This window comes from Giraffa tippelskirchi, chromosome 1 (assembly GCF_054371585.1).
Source record: "Giraffa tippelskirchi isolate mGirTip1 chromosome 1, T2T-mGirTip1v1.2.pri, whole genome shotgun sequence".
Lineage (NCBI taxonomy): Eukaryota > Metazoa > Chordata > Mammalia > Artiodactyla > Giraffidae > Giraffa > Giraffa tippelskirchi.
In genome coordinates, this window is record NC_137275.1 from 145,282,388 (window position 1) to 145,306,878 (window position 24,491).

The 24,491-nt window shown below is 42.6% G+C and overlaps 1 protein-coding gene across 4 annotated transcripts in view; it reads left to right on the plus strand.

The window, feature by feature from the left end:
* The window catches only part of SAXO1 (stabilizer of axonemal microtubules 1), a 124,464-nt gene extending 100,464 nt beyond the window's left edge, over positions 1–24,000 (plus strand). For all 4 annotated transcript variants that reach the window (XM_081499151.1, XM_081499131.1, XM_081499125.1 and 1 more), the window contains 2 exons: positions 10,580–10,782; positions 22,605–24,000. In XM_081499151.1, the coding sequence (XP_081355277.1) occupies positions 10,580–10,782; positions 22,605–23,608 (1,207 nt within the window). In that variant the 3' untranslated portion in view covers positions 23,609–24,000. The remainder of the gene's footprint in view (positions 1–10,579; positions 10,783–22,604) is intronic.
* The last annotated feature ends 491 nt before the right edge of the window (positions 24,001–24,491 follow it).

Consider the following 24,491-nt stretch of genomic DNA (forward strand, 5'->3'; position numbering starts at 1 on the left):
GATCCTGTGCATTGTTAATGTTATGTTGTGGAAACTCTAGATTTTATTACATTCCTCTGAAGAATGTGGTTTTAAAGCAGACACTAGGTGGCTCAGCGGTAAAGAATTTGTCTGCAATGCAGGAGATCACCTGTAATTCAGGAGAGTTAGGTTTGATCCTTGGGTTGAGAATATCCCCTGGAGGAAGAAATGGCAACACACTCCAGTGTTCTTGCCTGGCAAATCCCATGGACAGAGGAGCCTGGCAGGCTACAGTCCATGGAGTTGTAAGAGTCAGACACAGCTTAGTGACTAAACCACCACCACCACAAGTTGATTGGACTCAAAATGCAAACTTGGTGTTTTGTGTGGCAATTCTAACCTCAGTTCACTTACCTTTAGTACAATTGCCTGAAGTCTGTCCCATGCAGGCAATGTCAGCCAGAGATAAGGACCCAGTTTATAAACAGAATTTAAGCCTTACTGTCTCTGATCTCCCCTTTTCAGGATTCCTTTCTCACTTCCCAGCATTTGTAGTTGCTTTAAACTTTGCCTTCTGGTTCTTCAGTCAAGAAGATGAAAAGTTTTCTGTTCACATTTTAGCGGCCCTACCTGGCACAGGCTGGAGCCTGCCTACAGACTGGAGCCTGCCTTCAGACTGGAAATGTTGAAAAAACATGGAAAGTTAATGCATAGGCCCATCCAGTACCATTCTCTTCTTCCACCTGTTGCTTCTGCTCTAGAATCTTCCTGTTTTGGTTGCCCTTTAGTACTCACAGGTAGTTGATTTTTATATTTGTTCAGAGTTTATATGAGGCAGTGACAGATGTTATCCTCAGCTTTGGTTGGGTTTGAGGAGATGAGAGAGTAGAGGAGTAGATAGGTACAGTCTGTCTGTGGGTTCCACATCTGTGCATTAAAAATATTTTTAGAAATTCCAGAAAGTTCCCTAAAGCTAAATTTGAATTTTCTGTGCACTAGAAACTATTTACATAGTGTTGGGTATTATAAGTAATCTAGAGATGATACAAAGTATACACGAAGATGTGCATAGATTATATGCAAATACTACACCCTTTATACAAGGAACTTGCGTATCCACAGATTTTGGTATCTATGGGCTGGGGGTGGGGTGGTCCTGGAACCAATCCTCCACGAATAATGGATACCAAGGAGTCTCTGTACTTGAGGCATATTCTTGGAATCTGTTCTGTCATAGCAAAGATAATGTGGGCTTAGTGTTTCTTTACTGGGTTAAGGACACGAATCAAGCCCTGTGAATCAGCCTAGGCATCTTTCTCAGTGTGCTGGAATGGCCTACCCAATCTGCCTGCAGAGACATTATGTTTTCTTTAGAGGGTTCCTATACACCAGGAGTTTCAGAATTACATGTGAAAATAATGAAATCAAATTACTTGACCAAGAACAAAACCCCATAGAAGAAATTAAGAGGTCAAATGATGAGGAGAGGTATCAAAGGAGTCGAGGGAGAGATTACTACAAAATTGAAGGAGAGAATGGATGCCATGGAGCTGCTGCATAAGGATAAGTTCAGTTCAGTCCAGTCACTCAGTCTCATCGGACTCTCTGTGACCCCATGAACTGCAGCACTCTAGGATTCCCTGTCCATCACCAACTCCTGGAGCTTGCTCAAACTCATGTCCATTGAGTCGGTGATGCCATCCAACCATCTCATCCTCTGTTGTCCCCTTCTCCTCCTGCGTTCAGTCTTTCCCAGCATCAGGGTCTTTTCTAATGAGTCAGTTCTTTGCATCAGGTGGCCAAAGTATGGCATAAGGATAAAGGCCTGAGGAAATAAGTTGGGGCTTTGAAGACCTTGGCTCAAGCAAGGAGTGAGTAGGATGAGATTTGATGGGTGGAGCATGAGTAGGGTGTGAGGAAGGCAAGCCTGTATTTGTGGGCAGCTGTTTCTCTAGAGGCTTAAACTAAAGAAAACTGGAAAAAACTCTAGACCAGCCAGGTATGACTTAAATCCCATATGAATTCACAGTAGAGGTAACAAATAGATTCAAGGGACTAGATCTAGATAACAGTATGCCTGAAGAACTATGGACAGAGGTCTATAATATTGTACAGGAGGTGGTGAACAAAACTATACCGAAGGAAAAGAAAAGCAATAAGGCAAAGTGGTTATCTGAGGAGGCGTTACAAATAGCAGAAGAATGAAGAGAAGTGAAAATCAAGGGAGGGAGGGAAAGGTACACCCAATTAAATGCAGAGTTTCAAAGAATAGCTAGAAGAGACAGGAAGGCCTTCTTCAACGAACAGCGTTTAACAACAGAAGAAAGCAACAAAAGGGGAAAAACTAGAGATCTCTTCAGGAGAATTGGAAACACTAAGGGAGCATTCAGCCCAAAGATGGGCACAATAAAGGGTAAAAATGGTAGAGACCTAGTAGATACCGAAGAGATCAAGAAGAGATGGAAAGAATACATGGAAGAACTATATAGAAAAGATCTTAATGAACTGGATTACTATAATGGTGTGGTTAGTCACCCAGAGCCAGAGATTCTGGAGTATGAAGTCAAGTGGGCCTTAAGAAGCACTGCTTTCAATAAAGCTAGTGGATGCAATGAAATTCCAGCAGAACTATTCAAATCCCTAAAGAAGGATGCCATCAAGGTTTTGCATTCATTAAGTCAGCAAATCTGGAAGACCCAGGACTGGCCACAGGACTGGAAAAGGTCAATCCTCATTCCACTTCCCAAGAAAGGTGGTACCAAAGAATGTGCTAACCATTGGACAATTGTACTCATTCCCCAGGCTAGTAAGGTCATGCTTAAAATCTTGCATGCTAGGCTTCAGCATGATGTGAACCAAGAGCTTCCAGATGTCCAAGATGGGTTTAGAAAAGGAAGAGGAACAAGAGATCAAATTGCCAGCATTTGCTGGATTATAGAAAAAGCAAAGAAATTTAAGAAAAACATCTATCTCTGTTTCATCGACTACACTAAAGCCTTTGACTGTGTGGATCATGGCAAACTGTGGAAAGCTCTTGAAGAGATGGGAATTCCAGACCATCTTACCTGTCTCCTGAGAAACCTGTATGTGGGTCAAGAAGCAACAGTTAGAACCCAGTATGGAACAATTGATTGGTTCAAGATCACGAAAGGAGTATGAAAGGGCTGTCTGCTGTTACCCTATTTGTTTAACCTATATGCTGAGCACATTATGAAAAATGCCGGGCAGGATGAGTTACAAGCTGGAATCAAGATAGGAAGGAGAAACATCAACAACCTCAGATATGTGGATGATACCACTCTAATGGCAGAAAGCAAAGAGGAACTAAAGAGCCTCTTGATGAGGGTGAAGGAGGAGAGTGAAAGAGCCAACTTAATACTAAGAATTAAGAAAAACTAAGATCATGGCATCCGACCCCATTACTGGATGGCAAATTGAAGGAGAAAAGGTAGAAGTAGTGACAGATTTCCTATTCGTGGGCTCCAAAATCCCTGCAGATGGTTTCTGTATCCATGAAATCAGAAGACGATTGCTTCTTGGCAGAGAAGTGATGACAAACCTAGACAGTGTGTTGAAAAGCAGAGACATTACGCTGCTGACAATGATCCGTATAGTCAAGGCTGTGGTCTTTCCAGTAGTCACACATGGTTGTGAGAGCTGAACTGTAAAGAAGGCAGAGCGCCAGTGAATTGATGCTTTCAAACTGTGGTGCTGGAGAAGACTTGTGAAAGTCCCTTAGACAGCTAGGAGATCAAACCAGTCAGTCTTAAGGGAGATCAGCCCTGAATACTCACTGGGAGGACTGATGCTGAAGCTCCAGTATTTTGGTCATCTGATGCAAACAGACGACTCATTAGAAAAGTCCCTGATGCTGGGAAAGATCGAGGGCAGGAGAAGAGAGCATCAGAGGATGAGATGGCTGGATGGCATCACTGATGCAATGAACATGAACTTGGGCAAACTCCAGGAGATGGTGAGGGACAGGGAGGCCTGGCTGTCTCCCTGGGGTCTCAAAGAGTTGGACAAAACTGGGTGACTGAACAACATTTCTCTAGAGGGGTCTTCCCTGGTGACTCAGGAATAAAGAATCTGCCTGCCAATGCAGGAGACATGGATTCGATCCCTGATTGGAGAAAACCTCACATGCCTCGGAACATAACCTGCAATTATGTTGTGGTTAGTAATAGGTTTCAGTAAATGTTCTGAACGTAAAAACATAATGAGGAAACATATAAATTCTAATTCAATTCACTCTAAAGCCACAGTAAGTATTTTTGGGTGGAGGATAAATGAATTAAACTTTAAGCTTCTTTCCTCTCTTCAGAGGTAGATCACTGCCCCCCTCCCCAAGATCATTTGTCTTGGTTATAACTAACCAGTAAATTCAATCCATAGATGTTCATTCATAAACTAACTTGAATTTTGTGTTGGGGTTGCTAAAGATTGGACAGGATTTAGCAACTAACCAACAATGATAACTTTCTAGAGGAGAGACGCGGAGTGGACTGCAATGAAGATTGTTGTTTATTGTTTTTCTTTGAAAATGGTGAAGACTGAAGCATGTTTAAATAGTGACAGAAAGCAGCCAGTAAGAGGAAAAGGTGAAACCACTGATGGGGTCCTTGAGAAAGGAGGAGGAGATTTAGGGCGGGGTGAAAGGATTGCCTTTGGGCTAAGAGGAGGAGCTTTGTTTTTTTCCCCTGAATTGAAGTATAGTTGATGCATACTATTATATAGGTTATAAGTGTACAATGTAGTGATTCACAACTTTTAAAAAAAATTATATATTTATTTGGCTGCACTCTGTCTACATTGCTGTGCATGGGCTTTTCTCTAGTTGTGGTGAGCGGCGTCTACTCTCTAGTTGTGGTGTGCGGCCTGCTTGTTGCGGTGGCTTCTCTCGTTGCAGAGCACAGGCGCTAGGATGTGGGCCCAGTAGTTGCGGCACACAGGCTTAGTTGCTCCGAGGCATGTGAGATCTTCCAGGACCAGGGACAGAACCTGTGTCCCCTGCATCATAAGGCGGATTCTTAACCACTGGACCACCAGGGAAGCGTGATTCACAACTTTTAAAGGTTATACTTCATTATAGCTATTGTAAAATATTAGCTTTACTGTATTGTACAGTATATCCTTGTAGATTTCTATGTAGTTTATGCCTCTTAATCCCCTACTTTTTATTTATATTGTCCCTCCCTCCTCCTCGCCACTGGTAACCGTTGGTTTGAGTCTGCTTCTTTTTTGTTATGTTCACTAGTTTGTTGTATTTTTTAGATTCTACCTGTAAGTGATATCACACAGTATTTTTCTTTTTCTGTTTTATTTCTCTTAGAATAATAGCCTCCAAGTCCATCCATGTTATTGCAAATGGCAAAACTTTATTCTTTTTTGTTTCTGAGTAGTATTCCATTGTGTGTGTGTGTGTGTGTGTATCAGAAAAGGTGTGGTGTACACACACACACAATTTCTGTTCGTTGGTTAATGAACACTTCGGTTGCTTCCATTATGTTGCCAGGTTTTTAAGTGGTGCTGCAATGAACCTAGAAGTGCATGTATCATTTTGAGTTAGGGTTTTTGTTTCTTTCAGATATATACCCAGGAGTGGATTTGCTGGGTCATATGGTAGTTCTGTTTTTAGCTTTTTGAGAAGCCTACATACTGTTTTCCACAGTGGCTGCACCAATTTACATTCCTACCGACAGTGTACGAGAGCTCGCTTTTGTCTGCTTCCACTCCAACATTTGTTATTTGTGTTCTTTTTGATAATAGTCATTCTGACAGGTCTGACATGATATCTCATTGTGGTTTTTATTTGTGTTTTCCCGATCATTAGCAATGTTGAGCATATTTCTCTGTGCCTGTTGGCCATCTGTATGTCTTCTTTGGAAAAATTTTGACTGTTCAGCTCTTCTGTTTTATAATCAACTTTTTTTATGTTGTATGAGCTGTTTATATATGTTGGATATTAAACCCTTACTGCTCATATCATTTGCAAATATTTTCTCCCATATTGTAGGTTGTCTTTTCATTTCATTGAGCTGTATAAAAGCTTTCAACTTTAATTAGGTCCTATTTGTTTATTTTTGTTTTTATTTCCTTTGCTTTGGAGACAGATTGAAAAAAGCTATTGGTAAGATTTATGTCAGAGTATTCTGTTTTCTTCTAGGATGTTATGGTTTCTGGTCTTACATTTAGGTCTTTAATCCATTTTGAGTTTATTTTTGTATGTATTGTTAGAGAATGTTCTAACTTCACTCTTTTACATGTGTGTGTCCAGTTTTCCCAGTACCACTGACTGAAGAGACTATCTTTTCTTCATTGTATATGTCCTGGGTTCCTTTGTTGTAGATTAATTGATCATAAGTGCATGGGTTAATTTCTGGGCAGGAGCTCTTAAAATTATTTCTGCTTATTAACATGATCAACCGTTTGGGCATACTAACAAATTCTGAAGTTTGCACAGCTAAACATTGAAAATAGGGAATTCCTGGTGGTCCAGTGGTTAATACTCCACTTTTCCAATGCAGGGGCTACAGATTTGATCCCTTGGGATCCCACATGCCAAGTGGGATGGCCAGATTAAAAAAAAATTCTCTAGCATGCCAAGGTTATACAAATATTAAGCATTTTTTAAAAATTAAAAATAGATTGAACAAAGTATCATGTAGCCCCTTTATCATAATGAAAATATCCTTTTCCCTCTTCTAGGCTCATGACCCTGGTTAGCTGTTACACTATAATTTCTTTCCTTTTGCCAGACTTGTCAAATGCCTTCCTTTAACTTTGCCTAATGATGGGAAGTCAAATTGTTCTGGCTTCCCAGCAGGTTCTCTAACCTTTACTTAACTCAGAGTTGAACTCAGGGCTTTCCATACTAGATAACTTTTATGACTATGCACCTAAAAGAAACTTAACATCTTTGACCATTTTTTTTCTTGTTCCAGAGTCAAAATGGGCACAGGAGCTAGGAAATGTACCCCAGGAAGAAAAGGAAGTATTATTAAAAAAAAAAAACAACCTACTAAATTTGAGCAATTTCTGGGAAGGATAAAATATTTTTCTTCTACGTGAACTTAAAGGCTGTAAGATTATGAGAGGTTGGGGACCTGCAGTTATGTTGCGGTTAACGATAGATTTCAGTAAATGTTCTGAACATAAAAACATAATGAGGAAACATATAAATTTTGATTCAGTTCATTCTTAAGCCATGATAAATAATTTTGGGTGGAGGATAAATGAATTAAAATTTAAGCTACTTTCCTCTCTTCAGAGGTAGATCACTGCTCCCCTCCCCAAGGTCATTTGTCTTGGTTATAACTGATCAGTGAATTCAATCCATTGATGTTCTTTCATAAACTGTCTTGAATTTTGTGTTGGAGAGGAAGATTCAGTTAACAATTTCGTTCCTTGAACATGGTAAATGAGGATTTTGCCACATCACCTTTTGCTATTGAGAAACCAACTTCAGGAAAAGTCCATGAATTGGTTAGGTTAGTTGTAGGCATTCATCTGTGCTTTTCTGTTTAAAATTTTTTTATTTTTGGCTGTGTTGGGTCTTCATTGCCATGCACAGCCTTTCTCTTGTTGCAGAGCATGGGCTCTAGAAAGCAAGGGCTTCAGTTAGTTGTGGCGCATGGGCTTAGTTGCTGAGGCATGTGGAATCTTCCTGGACCAGGGATTGAACCTGTACCCTCTGTGTTGTCAGGTGGATTCTTATCCACTGTGCCACCAGGGAAGTAGCAGCAGGAAATGGGGGCATTAGCACATCCACTCCTGGGTATATATCTGAAAGAAACAAAAATCCTAATTCAAAATGATACGTGCACTTGTAGGAAGGTTTTCACATCTCTGAGGGGAAGTTGGTTTCCTCAGTAGAAGTAACGGCAGAAGAGACTGTCTCGTGTTCTGTGTGTAGGTTCCAGGGCACGACGGGCCCATGACAGGAAGGCACCCTTAGCTGCTCTGGGCTTGGGAGGGCTCTGCGGGGCAGCATGGGCATTCAGCTTTGTTCCTCATCACCTGCCCCCTGGTATCTTCTGATACACGTTCTTGGAAGCGAACAGGGCTGAACTCTTGGGTAGCCATCAGTGAACACAGGTTTGTATGGAGCGGTATGGTCTCAGGCTGCCTCCAACCCCACTCCAGCCCTCTGGGGAGTGAGGAGAGCCACCTCCCCTTGGGAGCCCTCCTCGAGAACACAAACTTTCTGATGAAAGCCACTTTGCAGTTAACTGGTTATCAGCCAGTGTTTTCTGGGCCTTCCCATTGTTCTTGGCAGCCTAGGGGCCTGACTGTCCTAGCTCCCTGCTGCAGCTGGTTTAACTTTGAACAGACATTGGTGTGAGCTACTTGCACACTTAGAAGGGGAGGAGTGGGGAGCTGATCCCTGGGTTCTTATTCAGCCCACTCCGTCCATAAACCCTGACTTACGCTGTCAGCTTTCAGCCGCCTCAGGTCTTTCGGCTTCCTCTTGCTATTTGCCAACATGGGGCCCCTGGGGACAGAGCCCAGGCTGCAGGCCCGGTAACTGCTGCTGAGATGTATTTTTAAACCTACCCAGAGGGTGTTACAGGGAGTTCAACTGAAGCATCTCCTGTTCCCTCCCTTGGAGCCCTAGGGAGACTAATTCTCCGGCTTCCGAACTCCTTCCTCCCCTTCCTTCCTCCCTTGAAACCAAGCGCTTTCAGTCCCTGGTTTGGGTTTATTGACAACCATATGTATAATTCATGCAAGACAGGTTACAGTGGAGCGTGTTGCCTCTGCTAGTCAAGCATGGCTCAGTAACCCTGCTCCAGATTTCGGCGGGGAAGTAGGTTTTTACTGGTGTTTGGGCCCAACGTCTTCCTGTCTGGAAGCCTTCCCCTTCCCTTGGTGAGGTCGTTTTGGAAGTGCCATCAGGGAAAATCCACCTTGCCCCCTGTCCAGTTGGATAAATGAGCTTCAGGCAGGAACAGCCTGTTGTGTGAAGGAGACGTTCTCGGAGGAAGGGGGGAATGTATGCTGAAGAGAGTGTGCCCTGGGCAGCTGGTGGGCAGTGGGCGCCCAGGCTGAGCCAGGGTACTTTGTGCTGGTGGAGATGCTGCAGTGTCTTGGTCTTTGTAGAACTGTGGGGTGCTTTGGGAAGAGAGTGTATAGTAAAGAGTGTCATGCTTTTTCTTTTCTTTTTTTTAAGTTGGGAGTATAAATTGCTTTATAATGTTGTATTTAGTTTCTACCGTACAACAAAGTGAATCAACTATATGTATATATTTATTGCCTCCTTCTCGAGCTTCTGTTCCCCACCTCCCCCGCCCATTCCACCCCTCTACATCATCACAGAGCATGGAGCTGAGCTCATTGCTGTTACACACCCAGCTTCTCAGTAGCTATCTGTTTTACACATGGGCTCCCCTGGTGGCTCAGAAGAAAAAGAATCTACCTGCAGTGTAGGAGACCCAGGTTCAATCCTGGGTTGGGAAGATCCCTTGGAGAAGGGAATGGCAACCCACTTCAGTATTCTTGCCTGGGAAATTCCATGGACAGAGGAGCCTGGCAGGCTACAGTTCACAGGGTTGCAAAGAGTCGAACATGACTGAGAGACTTACACACACACACACACACACACAATATAGGTCAGTGCTGCTCTCCCAGTTTGTGCCCCCTCCCCTTCCCCCTCTGCCCTGTGTCCACATGTCTGTTTTCTAAGTTGCTGACTTTATTCCTGCCCTGCAAATAGATTCCTCTGTACCATTTTTCTAGATTCCATATATATATGCATTTGTATATGATACTTGTTTTTCATAGAATGTCTTGGTTTTTCTATTCCATTGTTTCCATATACCCTGAAATAATGGGAGTGCTGATGCCAGAGAGCTGAGAAGTGAAAGGTTCATTGTCTGCATTTATTGGCCTTTTCTTCTGGGTTTTCTATGAGGTTAAGTAGAGGAAGAAGATAAATATTAGCACGAGCTATTGGGAGTGCAGAGAAGGAGGTGGTGGAAACTGAAAAATAGAAGTCAGCTCCACAGTGAACAGGTTGGGGGAGGAAGGTGGAGACAGCAGGCTCAGGAGAGACCTTCTCAGTGGTCCTGGGTGGCTGCAGTGGGATGGGGGTGGAGAACGAGGGGGAAGGGGAGGGGGAGGTGCAGCCAGGGAGGAAGGCCAAGGCAGGTCCAGGAAGGTTTACATCCCATGCTAGAAAGTTGGGCTTTATCTGGAAGATTTTTAAGCCAGGGAGTAAAAGGGTAAGATTTTGGGTTTAGGGAGTTGATTTTGGCTCTCTAGGATAGAAGAGTTGGCAGATGGTGGGAATAATGCAGGAAGCCCAGGATATAGGTTATAACATGACCCACATGAGAAATAGTCAGGGTCTGAATCGAGGAGGAAAGAGGAACCGATGAGCTGCTGGGTGGAGGTAGGGAGCACATACTTGGTGAATGGCTGGCCCTTGACGGTGTATAACTTGAGTGAGAAGTGAATGGCAATGTCTTTGTGAAAAGTGGGAAACAGGAGGCAGAGCAGTGAAGGCAGAGAGGAGAGGATGCCTTCTCAGCAAGGGCCTATAGAATTGGGTTGAATGGAAACCATGAGCCTTATTCTGAGGCAAGGGCTCCCAAGGCATGTGCTTATTTTCCTACAGGAGAGACTTTGGGCCTCACAAAGTGTTACCAGTGAAGATCCACCAGCCCGACCCGTTCGTCCCAAGTGAAGAGAACATGGATCTGCAGACCACGTATAAACAAGATTACAACACTTACCCCCTCTGTCGAGTGGATCCCATCAAACCTCGGGACAGTAAATACCCTTGCGGGGACAAGATGGAGAGTCTGCCTACTTACAAAGGTGGGAGAGGGCTGGAGGGGCAGGGTTGGGGGAGGATGGGCTGAGCCTAGGTGCTGACTGGGAAATAGGTTTTATGCACACACGCCCTCAGTGCACAGGCTGGGCCGTCTTTTCTGCGGCCAAATCTGGCCTTCAGCCTGTTTCTGTGTAGCTGGAGAGGTAAGGATGGTTTTTAAATTTTTGAATGATTAAAAAAAAATGAGAAAGACTATTATTTTAGGGCATGTGAATACTAAATGAAATTCAGAGTTCAGAGTCATAAGTATGTTTTATTGGAACACAGCCACTCCCATTGGGTTTCTGTATTATCTATGGCTAAGTTTGTGCTTCGGCAGCAAAGTTGAATAGCTGTGGCAGAAATCATTTGGCATGCAAGGCCTAAGATATTTAATATCTGGCCTCCTACAGAAAATATTTGCCAGTGCCTGCCTCAGCTTGCCATTCCCATCCTGTGTTAGGCAAGCAGTTCAAGTTTAAGCCAAGTTGGGTTTCACCACTGATTGATTCATTCATTTGTTAAAAAATTATGGAAATGTAACATACAGAAAAATGTGCAAATATATAATGATAGAGACTGGTGAATTTTTAAAATTGTATTATCTTTTAATGGCCTGAGTACCTCCCCCTGAATAACTATTTTGCTATATACATCAATCCTTTTAATCTTTAAAAATTTTTTTATTTTATATTGGAGTGCAGTTGATTAACAATGTTGTGTTAGTTTCAGGTGTACAGAAAAGTGATTCAGTTATATGTATACATACATCTATTCTTTTTCAATTTTTTTTCCCATTTAAGTTATTATAAAATATTGAGTAGAGTTCCTTGTGCTATATTTGCTCTAGGTAAAATAGATAACCAGCAAGGACCTGTTCATCTTTAATTCCCATTGGACTGCAAAAGTTTTAGAAAAGTTCTAGAGGAAAGTGAGAATCCCTTGGGGAGTTGCCAGATAGCTGGCAGTACAAAGGCAAATTAGACCAATGAATTTTGAGTGAATACGCATGGAAACAGGATGCAGATTGAAATGTATAGCATCGAGACTCCCTTCTAGTTACTGTCCCCACCCAGGAGAAAACCACTGTGCTGACTCTTAACTTCGTAAATTAGTTTTGCTAGTTTTGAACTTCATTTTAATGAGATGGGTTCCTTCTTTATTGGGCATTTTCTGCATTCCAGGCATGGTATTAGGACCTGTGAAGGAAGCATAATGACCTGCCCTTGACTTTGTAGTCTGGTAGGAGAGACAGGATATCGAGTGGTGTGTGTAGCAGGTAGCAGTCACTCACTCTATGGAGCACAAGCCACAGGACTGACACCATGGGGATGGAGGCCAGGTTTGTGATCAGTAACTGTGCTGCTTATGGTTGCCCTAAGAATATGTGCAAAACTGTCTCTGTCACATGTCTGTGGATGTCTGCATGCCTGTGGTGATAGTGGCTTTTTAAAATTATTATTTTAAAAATCTGGTTGCATCATGCAGCACATGGGATCTTAGTTCCCTGTGAAAGTGAAAGTTGCTCAGTCATGTCTGACTCTGCAACCCCATGGACTATAAAGTCCATGGAATTCTCCAGGCCAGAATACTGGAGTCGGTAGCCTTTCCCTTCTCCAGGGGATCTTGGATCTTCCGAACCCAGGGATTGAACCCTGGTCTCCCACATTGCAGGCAGATTCTCAACCAGCTGATCCACAAGGCAAGCCTAAGAATATTGGGGTGGGTAGCCTATCCCTTCTCCAGTGAATCTTCCCAACCCAGGAATCAAACTGGGGTCTCCTGCATTGCAGGTGGATTCTTTACCAACTGAGCTATCAAGGAAGCCCCTTAGTTCCCTAACCAGTGATCTAACCCACAGCCCTGCATTGGAAGCATGGAGTCTTAACCATTGGACCACCAGGGAAGTCCCCAGTAGTGGCTCTTATTTAGTCAAGCTTAACACTTGGCTATGGGGAGGTGGAGAGGCTTGAGGGGATGTAGGAATCTTCCTGAAGCCCTTCCAGGAGCTCTTAATCTATCATTCTGGAAGATTCTAAATGTGGCTGAGTATCTCTGCTTTTGCTTTTCTTTTGTCCTTTTACTTTCTGTGGTGTCCCCTATTATCTTTTACTCTTCCCTAGCCACCTTCTGCCAAGCCACATTCTGGGCGTTGTCAAATCCCCAAACAGCTCCACCTTTGTGCCCTCCACCATCCGGTCCTTTTGGCTCTCGTATTTACTCCCACTGTGACAGTCCTTGGCCTCACTGGGACCTCCAGCCCACTGATGCCTCAACCTTCCTTCTCATCATCATCAGCCCCTCCTGTGTGTGTTCCCATGCAGCTTATTCCACATTGTATCACTGCAGCCCCTCTCTTAACTCCCTCTTTCTTCTGTCCTTCTGTTGCATCCTCCTGGTAACAACCAAACCCTGCCTTCTCCATGTCTACCGCTGGACACCCAGCTGCGCATCTCTCCAACCTTATCAGCTCATCTCTGTTGGCCACAGAAAGCAAGCAGAGAGATCTTTTGAAAATAGAAATCTCACCTGACCTCTTCTGTACCTAAAACTTCTCAAATAATCACTCCAGTTCTTAGGATAAACTCCCCCACCTTTGCCCACTCCTCTGCTGCCTTGAAGATTTGGGCTCCTTCTCCCTGAGCCCCTCTGCACTGGCCACAGGAGCTTCTTTCAGTTGCTTTGCTCCACTTCTTTTCTGTCTCAGGTCATGTTGCACTGCCCTTCCCTCTTTAGAGAGCCATCCTCCCATCCCCTCTCCAGTGCTCATCCTTCGGCGAAGGGCAGAAGCATCACACCTTCTGAGGGTGCCCCAGACCTTCCCCCATGCCAGACCAGACACATGCTGTAAGGTGCTTGGAGGCTGACTTGTCCTCCCTTGTTTCGTAATTCATTTTGTAATTTAGTTTAACATTTGTCTCTCTGGCTAGATTCCAGGCTCCAAGAGAGCAGGGGTCTGCCTTTTTCTTTGTCTGTTACCCTCAACAAGGCAGGCACCATAGCAGATGTTGTACTAAGGAGTCAGCCCAACGAGGCACGTTGTGGGGTGGCACTTTGGCCTCTGCAGGGCTCCTCTGTTTCTCCTTTCATCCAGTGTTTATAGGAAGGCAAAAAATGGACACTGAGCAGGCAGGAAGAAACAGAGCCCAAGTGAGCACTTCCCTTTGATGGGTGAGGAGGCAGGGCTTCTGGTAGGGCTCGTCTGACCACATCCTCTCCTCTCTACATCCTCCCTGTGGGCTTCTTGGATTTACAAGTCATGCCAGAGTTAGAGGTTCCTCAGAACAGATGTCTGCTCAGCTCAACTTCCCCTCTCCACCTTGCCCTGGGTGCAAGGAGAGATCTAGGGCTGAGAAATACTCCCTGCTTTCCTGAGTGGTTGGCAAGGATGGAGTTAGCCCAGTGGTATTATTTAAAAAGACATCTCCCTCCACTCCTCCCACAAAATAATCCCCCCTTAAAATCAACACACAGAAAAAAAAATCTAATACTTAAGCTTTAATCTCTGCAGTATTCTTCCCCTTCTCCAAACATTTACATCTCAAATTGCCCTCTGCAAACCAGAGAATAGTATTTCACTGCTAAAACTGAGTCATGGCTGACTTTGCCTTACTGAGAAAGTTAAGATTGAGAAAACCCTATTTTCTTTTTTAAAAAGTAGTTAATAGGTACCAGAAATTTGTCTGCTGACACAGACTTAAAATTTTTTTTAAATTAAAGTGCAGTTGATTTACACTGTTGTATTAGTTTCTGCTGTACAGCAAAGTGAATCAGTTATATATTGACTCTACTCTTTTCAGATTCTTTTCCCGTATAAGCCATTACAGAGTATTGAGTAGAGTTCCCTGTGCTATAAAGTATGCCCTTCTTTGTTATCTATTTTATATATAATAGTGTGTATATGTCAGTCCCAATGTTCCAGTTTATTCCTTCCCTCTGTCCCCCTGGTAACAAGTTTATTTTCTACATCTGTAATTCTATTTCTATTTTATAGATAAGTTTATTTGTATGCTTTTCTTTAGATTCCACATATAAGCGATATCATATGGTGTTTGTCTGACTTTCTTCACTTAGTATGATAATCTCTAGGTCCATCCGTGTTGCTACAATTGGCATTATTTTGTTCTTTTTATGGCTGAGTAATATTCCATTGTATATGTATACCACATCTTCTTTATCCATTCCTCTGTTGATGGACATTTAGGTTGTGGAAACTCCCATGGACGGAGGACCCTGGTAGGCTGCAGTCCATGGGGGTCACTAAGAGTTGGACACGACTGAGCGACTTCACTTTCACTTTTCACTTTCATGCATTGGAGAAGGAAATGGCAACCCACTCCAGTGTTCTTGCCTGGAGAATCCCAGGGACGGGGGGAGCCTGGTGGGCTGCTGTCTATGGGGTCGCACAGAGTTGGACACGACTGAAGCGACTTAGCAGCAGCAGCCATGACCTGGTTATTGTAAATAGTATTGCAATGAACATTGAGGGTGCATGTATCTTTTCAAATTGTATTTTTTTTCCAGATATATGCCCAGTAGTGGGATTGCTAAATCAAATGGTAGCTCTGTTTTTAGTTTTTTTTTCCAAAAAATTTGTTCTCATTCTTTAAAAAAAAAAAATTTATTTATTTATTTATTTATGACTGTTCTGGGTCTTCATTGCTGTGCAGGCTTTTCTCTAGTTGCAGCAAGTGGGGGCTACTCTCTAGTTGAGTGTGTGGGCTTCTAATTGCAGTGGCTTCTCTTGTTGTGGAGCATGGATTCTAGGGCACTTGGGCTTCAGCAGTTGCGGCTCTCAGGCTCTAGAGCGCAGGCTCAGTAATTTTGGCACACAGTCTTAATTGCTCAGAGGCATGTGGGATCTTCCCAGATCATGGATTGAACCCATGTCTCTTGCATTGGCTGGCGGATTCTTTACCACTGACCCACCAGGGAAGCCCTGTTTTTAGCTTTTTAAGGAACCTCCATACTGTTCTTCATAGTCACTGCACAAATTTACATTCCTACCAAAAGTGTGCTTACACAGTCTTAATGAAGTAGCAACAGGACTGTTCTGAACCAGGCATGCTTAGACCTTTTGGTTTTATTCTGGCTACATATGTACCTGAGGATAGGTTTCATAGTTCTCCTCCGAAATTCAGGTTTAAAATCAATTCAGTTTATAGTCAAAGAAAACATTTGTCATTCGGTGTCAGTTGTAACCTATGTGTAACCTAGTTTTTTGAATAATACTTACCATATCATGTAATCTCAATGGTTTATTTTTTCCATTACTCCTCTAGGATATAGTGGCTTCCAAAACTTGGCCTTAAATGCCAAACATTTATCTTCCGCTGTTAGCACAAGGGACGCTGCAGTGAAGATGTGTTTAGTGAGGTAATAAATGAACGAATAGTTCTAGATCTCTATTTACAAGGGCTCCCGGTGACATAGTTTGGCATTAGAGTTGCACATATCCCCAGCAGGTCTGTTACTCAGTGGGTGCCAGCCAAGAGCAAGAATGAAGCTTGGGCAAGACCCAGGACATTTGCTTTTTGCCTCCTGCACAACCTTAAGCATATTTGAGGGGCCACATCCTTACCTTATCTGTTGGCTTATCACTCATGTGATGACTTGTTTCTCTTATGGAAATAGCATTGCTTTAATAAGTATTCTGTAGCAGTCTTTATGGTTTTGTGTCTATACATTGATTCTCTTTCCAAAGGGAAGGTGGGGTAGAAACCAAAGATCAGGTCATTAAATAGATGTATTTCAGCGGGTGCATCTATATTATGTCTATATGCTCTGCTTGCTATTGTTGCATAGGAAAAATATGCAAACTTTTCTCTTACTACTCTTATGGCCAGTGCCTTTACTGGCCTCCAGAAAACCACTAGTAAAATTTGCTCCAGCAGCATTTGGTTGTAATTTTGACATTTTCAAAACACTGTGCAATTGGAAAGATTGAGAGTGTAATTACTTGATGCTTAGCTTTAGGTTTAGCTAGTTTTTTTTTTTTAGACACATTATTGAATGGAATCCCTTTTAAAGAGGTTCTTGCCAATTACGCACATGACACCCTGGCCCTGAAGGGCTTTTTACTGATGGCTTTTCAGGCATGTGAATAGTTTGTCATGTGGAATTCTGAGGTTTTTTTGTAATATACACTGGGTGGAGGAAGTTAGGAGGTTGGATAATAATGTGGTTTCCACTGTATTGTTGGGTATCAGAAATCATATGAGGCAACTCTCAGTTTAGGAACCTGTTTTCTTAACACTTCATCCATCACAGGAGAGGGCCAGAAAACCCTGTCTTACCCACCCCCATGTACCTTGAGGCAGTGTGTAGGCATCTACAGGTAGATGCCCCCATTTCAGTGAGGCTTGAAGTCTGAGGGGGAAACATGTGGTTTATATTCAGCAAGATGGTCCCCTCTAAGGCCCCTAATGCTTTCAAGATGCAGATAGAGCCATTAATAGCTCTTGGAGAAAGATTAGATTTTCAATTAAAATGAAGCCAATTTAAAATAAATAGTTGGTAGTATTATTAGCCTGAAATAAGCTTAAGAGTGTGCCTGGGGGTGGGGATCTCAGGACTTACAGAGTGGCAGAGTAAGGAACTTGACAAATTTTCTTCCCCAAAAAGCAACAATAAAACTGGACAAAATAGTAAAAACCAACCATTTTAGGACTCTGGAACTCAACCAAAGGGGTACAACAAATTGAGAACCATTTATTCTAGAAAAACTACTAAACCATGTTATGAACAGTGGGAGTGTGTGGTGTTTTATCCTGGGGCTGCTTCCATTACCCCTCCCTTAAGTTCCATCTGTGTGGTAGTTCTGCTTGGGCAGGCTAGGGCTGTGAAAACCAGCAACTTTGCTGCCAGTGAGGGCTGATTGGAGAAAAGTGCGTACTCAGGCATTTCAGTAAAAACAATAGTGACATTAATAGCAAGAAAAATTAGGGAAGACAGCTTCTGCGGTTAGTTTGAGGTTGCAGTACTACTTGAAACAAGCAACAGACCAGTAGATCAGTCAGAAATTTACCAAAGAGACCCAGAGAATGAGACAGACTCAGAGGTGGGCCTTGATAAGGTCATACATATTCCTGATGATCTGGAACACTGTACATATGGGCAAGGCAGTGTGCAGGCTCAAGAGATCAGAGAGAGGGTCTAGTTATTTACTCATCTTTCCTGGCTGAATATGATGCCTGGTGCATATGCAGAGGAGATATGAGACAGCGTGGCAGAGAATAAAAGCTGGGAAAAAGTTGTAAACTGTATGATCTTTGACTATATTCTCCAACTCACACACAGATTCATTAGCAAATGGTGAAAACCTTAGTGGCTTAACGTGCCTAAGTATGTGTGCTTAGTTACTCGTTCATGTCCAAGTCTGTGATCTCATGGACTGTAGCCCACCAGGCTCCTCTGTCCATGGGAATTCTCTAGGCAAGAATACTGGAGTGGGTTGCCATGCCCTCCTCCAGGGGATCTTTCCAACCCAGGGGTTGAACCCAGGTCTCCCACATTGCAGGTGGATTCTTTACCATCTGAGCCACTAGGAGGAGGGTGCTTAAGTATAACTTCTGGTTAATCAGAGGCTGATTACTAAACTATGCTGATAGAGGGTAGCTCTTAGGAATCTAGGCCTAAAAGTAAGATCAGTTAAAAATAAAAAACTGCCAGTACCATACTATAGTGATTACTGTAGCTTTATAGGATAGTCTGAAGGCTTCCTAGGTGGCTCTAGTGGTAAAGAACCCTCCTGACAATGCAGGAACATAAGAGACATGAGTTTGATCCCTGGGTTGGGAAGATCCCCTGGAGGAGGGCATGTCAACCCTCTCCAGTATTCTTGCCTGGAAAATCCCATGGACAGAAAAGCCTGGCGGGCTACAGTCCATGGCATCACGAAGATTTGGATATGACTTAGAAACTAAGCAATAACAACAGTCTGAAATCAGGGAACCTGATTCTTCCAGCTCTATTTTTCTTTCTCAAGCTTTGGCTGTTTGGAGTCTTTTGTGTTTCCATACAACTTATAAAATTTTTTGTTCCAGCTCTGTGAAAAATACCACTGGTAATTTTGATAGGGGTTGCATTGAGTCTGTAAATTGCTTTGGGTAGTATAGTCATTTTCACCATATTGATTTTTACAGTCTAAGAACATGGTATATCTCTCCATCCGTTTGTGTCATCTTTGATTTCTCTCATCAGTGTCGTATAGTTTTCTGTATACAGCTCTTTTGTCTTAGGTAGGTTTATTCCTAGGTATTTTACTCTTTTTTGTTGCAATGGTTACTGGGATTGTTTCCTTAACTTCTCCTTCTGATTTTTTTGTTGTTAGTGTATAAGTATGCAAGAGATTTCTGTGTATTAATTTTGTGTTTTGTGACTTTACTAAATTCTTTATTGAGATAGATCTAGTAGTTTTCAGGTGGCATCTTTAGGATTTTCTATGTATAGTATCATGTCATCTGCAAACAGTGGTTTACCTCATCTTTTCCAATTTGGATTCCCTTTATTTCTTTTTCTTTGATTGCTATGGATAGAATTTCCAAAACTATGTTGAATAATAGTGGTGAGAGTGGGCACCCTCATCTTGTTCCTGATGTTAAAGAAATGCTTTCAGTTTTTCAAAAATTGAGAATAATGTTTGCTGTGGGTTTGTTGTATCTGGCCTTTATTATGTTGAAATAGGTTGCCCCATGCCTACTTTTGGAAAGTTTTTTTTAAATCATAAATCGGTTTAATTTTGTTGAAATTTTTTTCTACATCGATTGAGATTATCATATGGTTTTTATCCTTTAGCTTGTTAATGTGGTGTATCACATTGATTGGTTTTCATATACTGAAGAATCAGTATATGCATTGCATCCCTGGAATAAACCTCGCTTGATCATGGTATATGATCATGGTATATGATCATGGTATATGATTTTAATGTGTTGTTGGATTCTGTTTGCTAGTATTTTGTTGAGAATTTTTGCATCTACGTTTATCAGTGATAAAGTGAAGTTGCTCAGTTGTGTCCGACTCTTTGCCACCCCGTGTGCTGTAGCCCACCGGGCTCCTCCATCTGTGGGATTCTCCAGACAAGAATACTGGAGTGGGTTGCCATTTCCTTCTCCAGGGGATCTTCGCAACCCAGGGATTGAACCGAGGTCTCCCGCCTTGCAGGCAGACGCTTCACCCTCTGAGCCACCAGGGAAGCCCCAATATCAGTGATATTGGCCTGTAATTTCCTTTTTTGGTAATATCTTTGTCTGGTATTGCTTATCTGGTTATCAGGGTGATAGTAGCTTTGTAGAATGAGAAATAATATCAAAACAGGTAGTGAGAGTCCATGTTTGTAGATTGAAGATTCAATGCAGTTTAAGGTGCAGTTCTCCCCAAATTTATTTATAGATTCAATGCTATTCCTATCAAAATTTCAGTAGGCTTTTTGTTGTTGCAGAAATTGGCATGGTATGATTCTAAATTTTATTTATCAAAATCAGAGTAGCTGAAAATTTGTCTTTTTCACAAATGGTGCTGACATAATTCGATATCCACTTGCAGAAAAATGAACTTAGATCTTACTTCACACCATACTAAAAATTTAACTCATAAAGGATCAGAGATCTAACTGTAAGAGCTAAAAATTTAAATCTTTTAGACTAAGACATAGGGGAAAAAAGTAAATTTTATAAAAATTCAAAACTTCTGTGTGTTTCAAAAGATACTAGTGAGAAAATGAAAAGGTAAGTGACAGACTGGGAAAAAATATTTATAGATAGCATATCTGGTATTGGACTTGTATCTATAAACAGAATTGCACAATATATAGTGTTTTATATTGGCTTCATCCACTAAGCATAATGTAAAGGAGGTTCATCCCTGTAATAGCATGTATCAGTTCACTCCTTTTTATTGTTGAATAGTACTAGAGTAAATTTTGTTTATCCATTCATCATTTGATGAGCATTTGGGTTGTTTTCATCATTTAGTTATTATGAAAATTTCTGCTAGGAACATTTATAGACAAGTGCTTGTGAGGATATATCTTTTCATTTTTCTTAGGTAGATACCAAGAAGCAAAATTGATATGTTATATGTTTAATTTATGTTTAACTTTTCAACATACCGCAGACTTTTCCAAAGTGGGTGTACCACTTCACATTCCTACCAGCAATGTATGAAAGTTCTCATTTCTCCACATCTTCAACACTTGTTATTATGATTTGTTTTTTAATTATAGGCATTCTATAGTGGGTGTTTAGTGGTATCTCATTGTATTTTAATTTACATTTCCCTAACGATTAAATTTGGACTTGTATCTAGAATACAAAAATAACTCATAACTCAAAAATAAGACAAACAACTGTATTAAAAAATGGGAAAAAGATTTGGGTAGATATTTTACCAAAAAGACAAATGAATGGCTAACAAGCACATACATAGATACTCAAAAATTTTAATTGTTAGGGAAATGTAAATTAAAATATAATGAAATATTTTTTTTGTATTGATGAAGGCAGTACAAAACACTATATATTGTGCAATTCTGTTTATAGAAAATGTCCAGAAAAGGCACATTTATAGTGACCAAGAAATGATTAATTATTGCCCAGGGATGGGAATGAAGATTGCCCAGGGATGGGAATGAAGATTGCAAATTGACTTGATTAGATTTTTAGGGGGGTGATGGAAACATTCTATGACTGGATTAAAAAAAATTTTTTTTATTGAAGTATAGTTGATTTACAATGTTTTGTTAATTTATGTGGTACAGCAAGGTGATTCAGCATAACTAGATTTTGACTATAGATTGTGGCACAACTCTGTAGAAATTATTAAATTATGGTGCATTTTCTATTTATATTTATATAAATATAAATGGTGCATTTATATTTATACAAATTATACCTCAAGAAAGCTGTTTAAAAAAAAGTGTGCCTGTGGACTCCACTGGTATTGGCTATATACCTCAAAGACTACTTTTGTTCTCTTTGTAAAGTTGTAGGCAAGAGAATTCCCTGTGGATTCAGAGTTGGTTAGCCAACATAGTCCCCCTTATTCCCCTGGAGTGCCATATTTGATGTATGTGGATTGTATGTGTGATGATAGGAACATAATGGCGATTACCCCACGGATGACCAGGGAGGCCTGGTAGGTCTGGCTGGAGGCCCAGCAGGGGTGGGTTGTGAATCCTTGGTCTCTCTGCTCTGCATGTACCTTCCCAGTCACTCTTTGCTGATTCACAGAGGGCACCTTCTCTTAGAGGAATGGAACTGTTCTTGGATAAGGGAAAACCAGCAGTTGGACTCCTCTGTTGGAATCCATTCCGTGGGCCCACTCATGGCCTTGGACCCTCTAAAATCCCCACATGCAGCATTGTGGGTGTGATGAGACTCCTATAAATTTGTCTCTTCTGCATGTGTGTGTGTGCTAAGTCACTTCAGTCATATCCTACTCTTTGTGATCCCATGGACTGTAGCCCACCAGGCTCCTCTGTCCATGGGGATTCTCCAGGCAAGAAGAGTGGGCTGCCATGCCCTCCTCCAGGAGATCTTCCTGACCCAGGGATCTAACCTGCATCTCTTACATCTCCTGCATTGGCAGGTATGTTCTTTGTCACGAGCACCACCTGGGCAGCCTTCTGCTGCACAATAACCTACAAATACCACAGAATTGAAACATCAAGCCCTTGGTTGAGGTGGTGGCAGGGATCTAGTCTGGTTTTCCTCTGTCTCCGATAACATCTCTCTGAGGACTGGCTTGTGGCTTTGGGGCCTCTGGGAATACATGCAGGTTGAGTGATTGGATTTATGAATAATCACCACTTCTGCTTTATTTTCAGCTGACTATTTACCCTGGAACCAACCTAGACGAGAGCTGCTTCGTCCACCTCACCACTACCGGCCGGCATCAACCAAGTTTGATAGTCGCACCACGCAGCAGGATGACTATTCCATGAAGGGCCTGGTGAACACCAGGAGCTGTAAGCCTCCAGCTGTGCCCAAGCTCTGTAACATCCCCCTGGAGGATCTGACAAACTACAAGATGAGTTATGTGGCCCACCCCTTGGAGAAGCGCTTTGTGCATGAGTCAGAGAAGTTCAGACCCTGTGAAATCCCCTTTGAAAGCCTCACCACCCACAAAGAGTCATACCGGGGTCTGATGGGGGAGCCAGCCAAGAGCTCGAAACCTCCCACCAGGCCTTGTGGGCTTGACATGCCTTTCTCCAACACCACTGAGTTTCGAGATAAGTACCAAACCTGGCCAACACCCCAGGTATTCTCCAAACCTCCTGCCACATATGTCCCTCCTGAAGAGAAGATGGACCTTTTGACAACAGTTCAGGCCCACTACACGTACCCTAAGGGTGCCCCAGCTGAGTCCTGCCGACCCGTGCTCTCGGTCAGAAAGGGTGGCCGCTTTGAAGGCTCCACCACGACCAAAGAGGACTACAAGCAATGGGCCAGCAAGCGGACAGAGCCAGTCAAACCCATCCCCCAGCTGAACCTTCCCACTGAGCCCTTGGACTGCCTGACCACCACACGAGCCCACTATGTGCCCCACCTGCCCATGATGACCAAAAGCTGCAAGCCCGTCTGGTCTGGGCCCCAAGGAAATATCCCTGTGGAGGGCCAGACCACATACACCATCAGCTTTACTCCTAAGGAAATGAGCAGGTGCCTGGCTTCATACCCTGAGCCTCCTGGCTACATCTTTGAGGAAACAGATGCTTTGGGGCACAGAATATACCGGCCCATTTCTCAGACAGGCTCTCGGCGGAGCAGCTGTCTTTCTGTAGGTGATTCAGAAAATCCCAACCAGCAGGAGTTGACCGTGTCAGCCTGATTTTTAAAGATTGTAATTTAGAAATTGCACAATACTTATAAACTCATATGATTGAGCTATTCATTGGACCAAAAAAGAAAAAAAAAAAAGAATTCCCCAAAAATGAAAAAAAAATTCCGTCGTCGTTTCCTGGACACTTGAATAAAATGAGGATCACTTGACTCAAGGAAAATGACATTTAATCACTGGCTAATTAGTCCCCTAACCCTCCCTCTGCTGTCTCTCCGTCTTGGGCCCTTTACCTTGTGCTCGTGGAATCAAAGCTGGTCTCTGAGGTTTCCTTCCCATCCAGATGTATTTTACTAGTTTAATCATTGTATAAATTGACATTATGATCATCCCTTGCCAAGTATGAAGTACCAAAGAATAAACTTCATTTTGGGGGGATTGAATCTGCAGGTCTGTGTGTTCATCTCACGTGCTGTCTATGCAGAGAGCAGCCCGTGTTTCTTGCGACCTCTGGGGATCTTTCAGCCTAACTCTCTCGTTGCCTCCTCATCCTGGTAAGGGGGTGCCTTAGGCCTGATCTGGAGTCTTGTCTTGGGGCCTCTCTGCCCAGGGCTGCTTCACAGGGCATCTTTCTACCTCTTCACATCACGACATACCAGTAACAACAGTGTTGTCTGATGGGGTATGAGTCTCGTCATGGGAGATGGAGGGAAAGGACAAGGTTCTATGGCAGTCCTAGGAAAGTATGGACTACCAGACCTCTTTCATTCCCAAACCAGTGCAGGCTCTGAGGTGGGGGAGAAAGGGAGCCCTCGGCAACTAGGCAGCTGGCAGCTGGCCCTTAAGCTATGAGCTCTTCTAAATGGTCAGGACTTGGAAAAAATGGCCACACATTGGGCTGATTCCTGGGAAGCCTGGACCCGCTTGTCCTAAA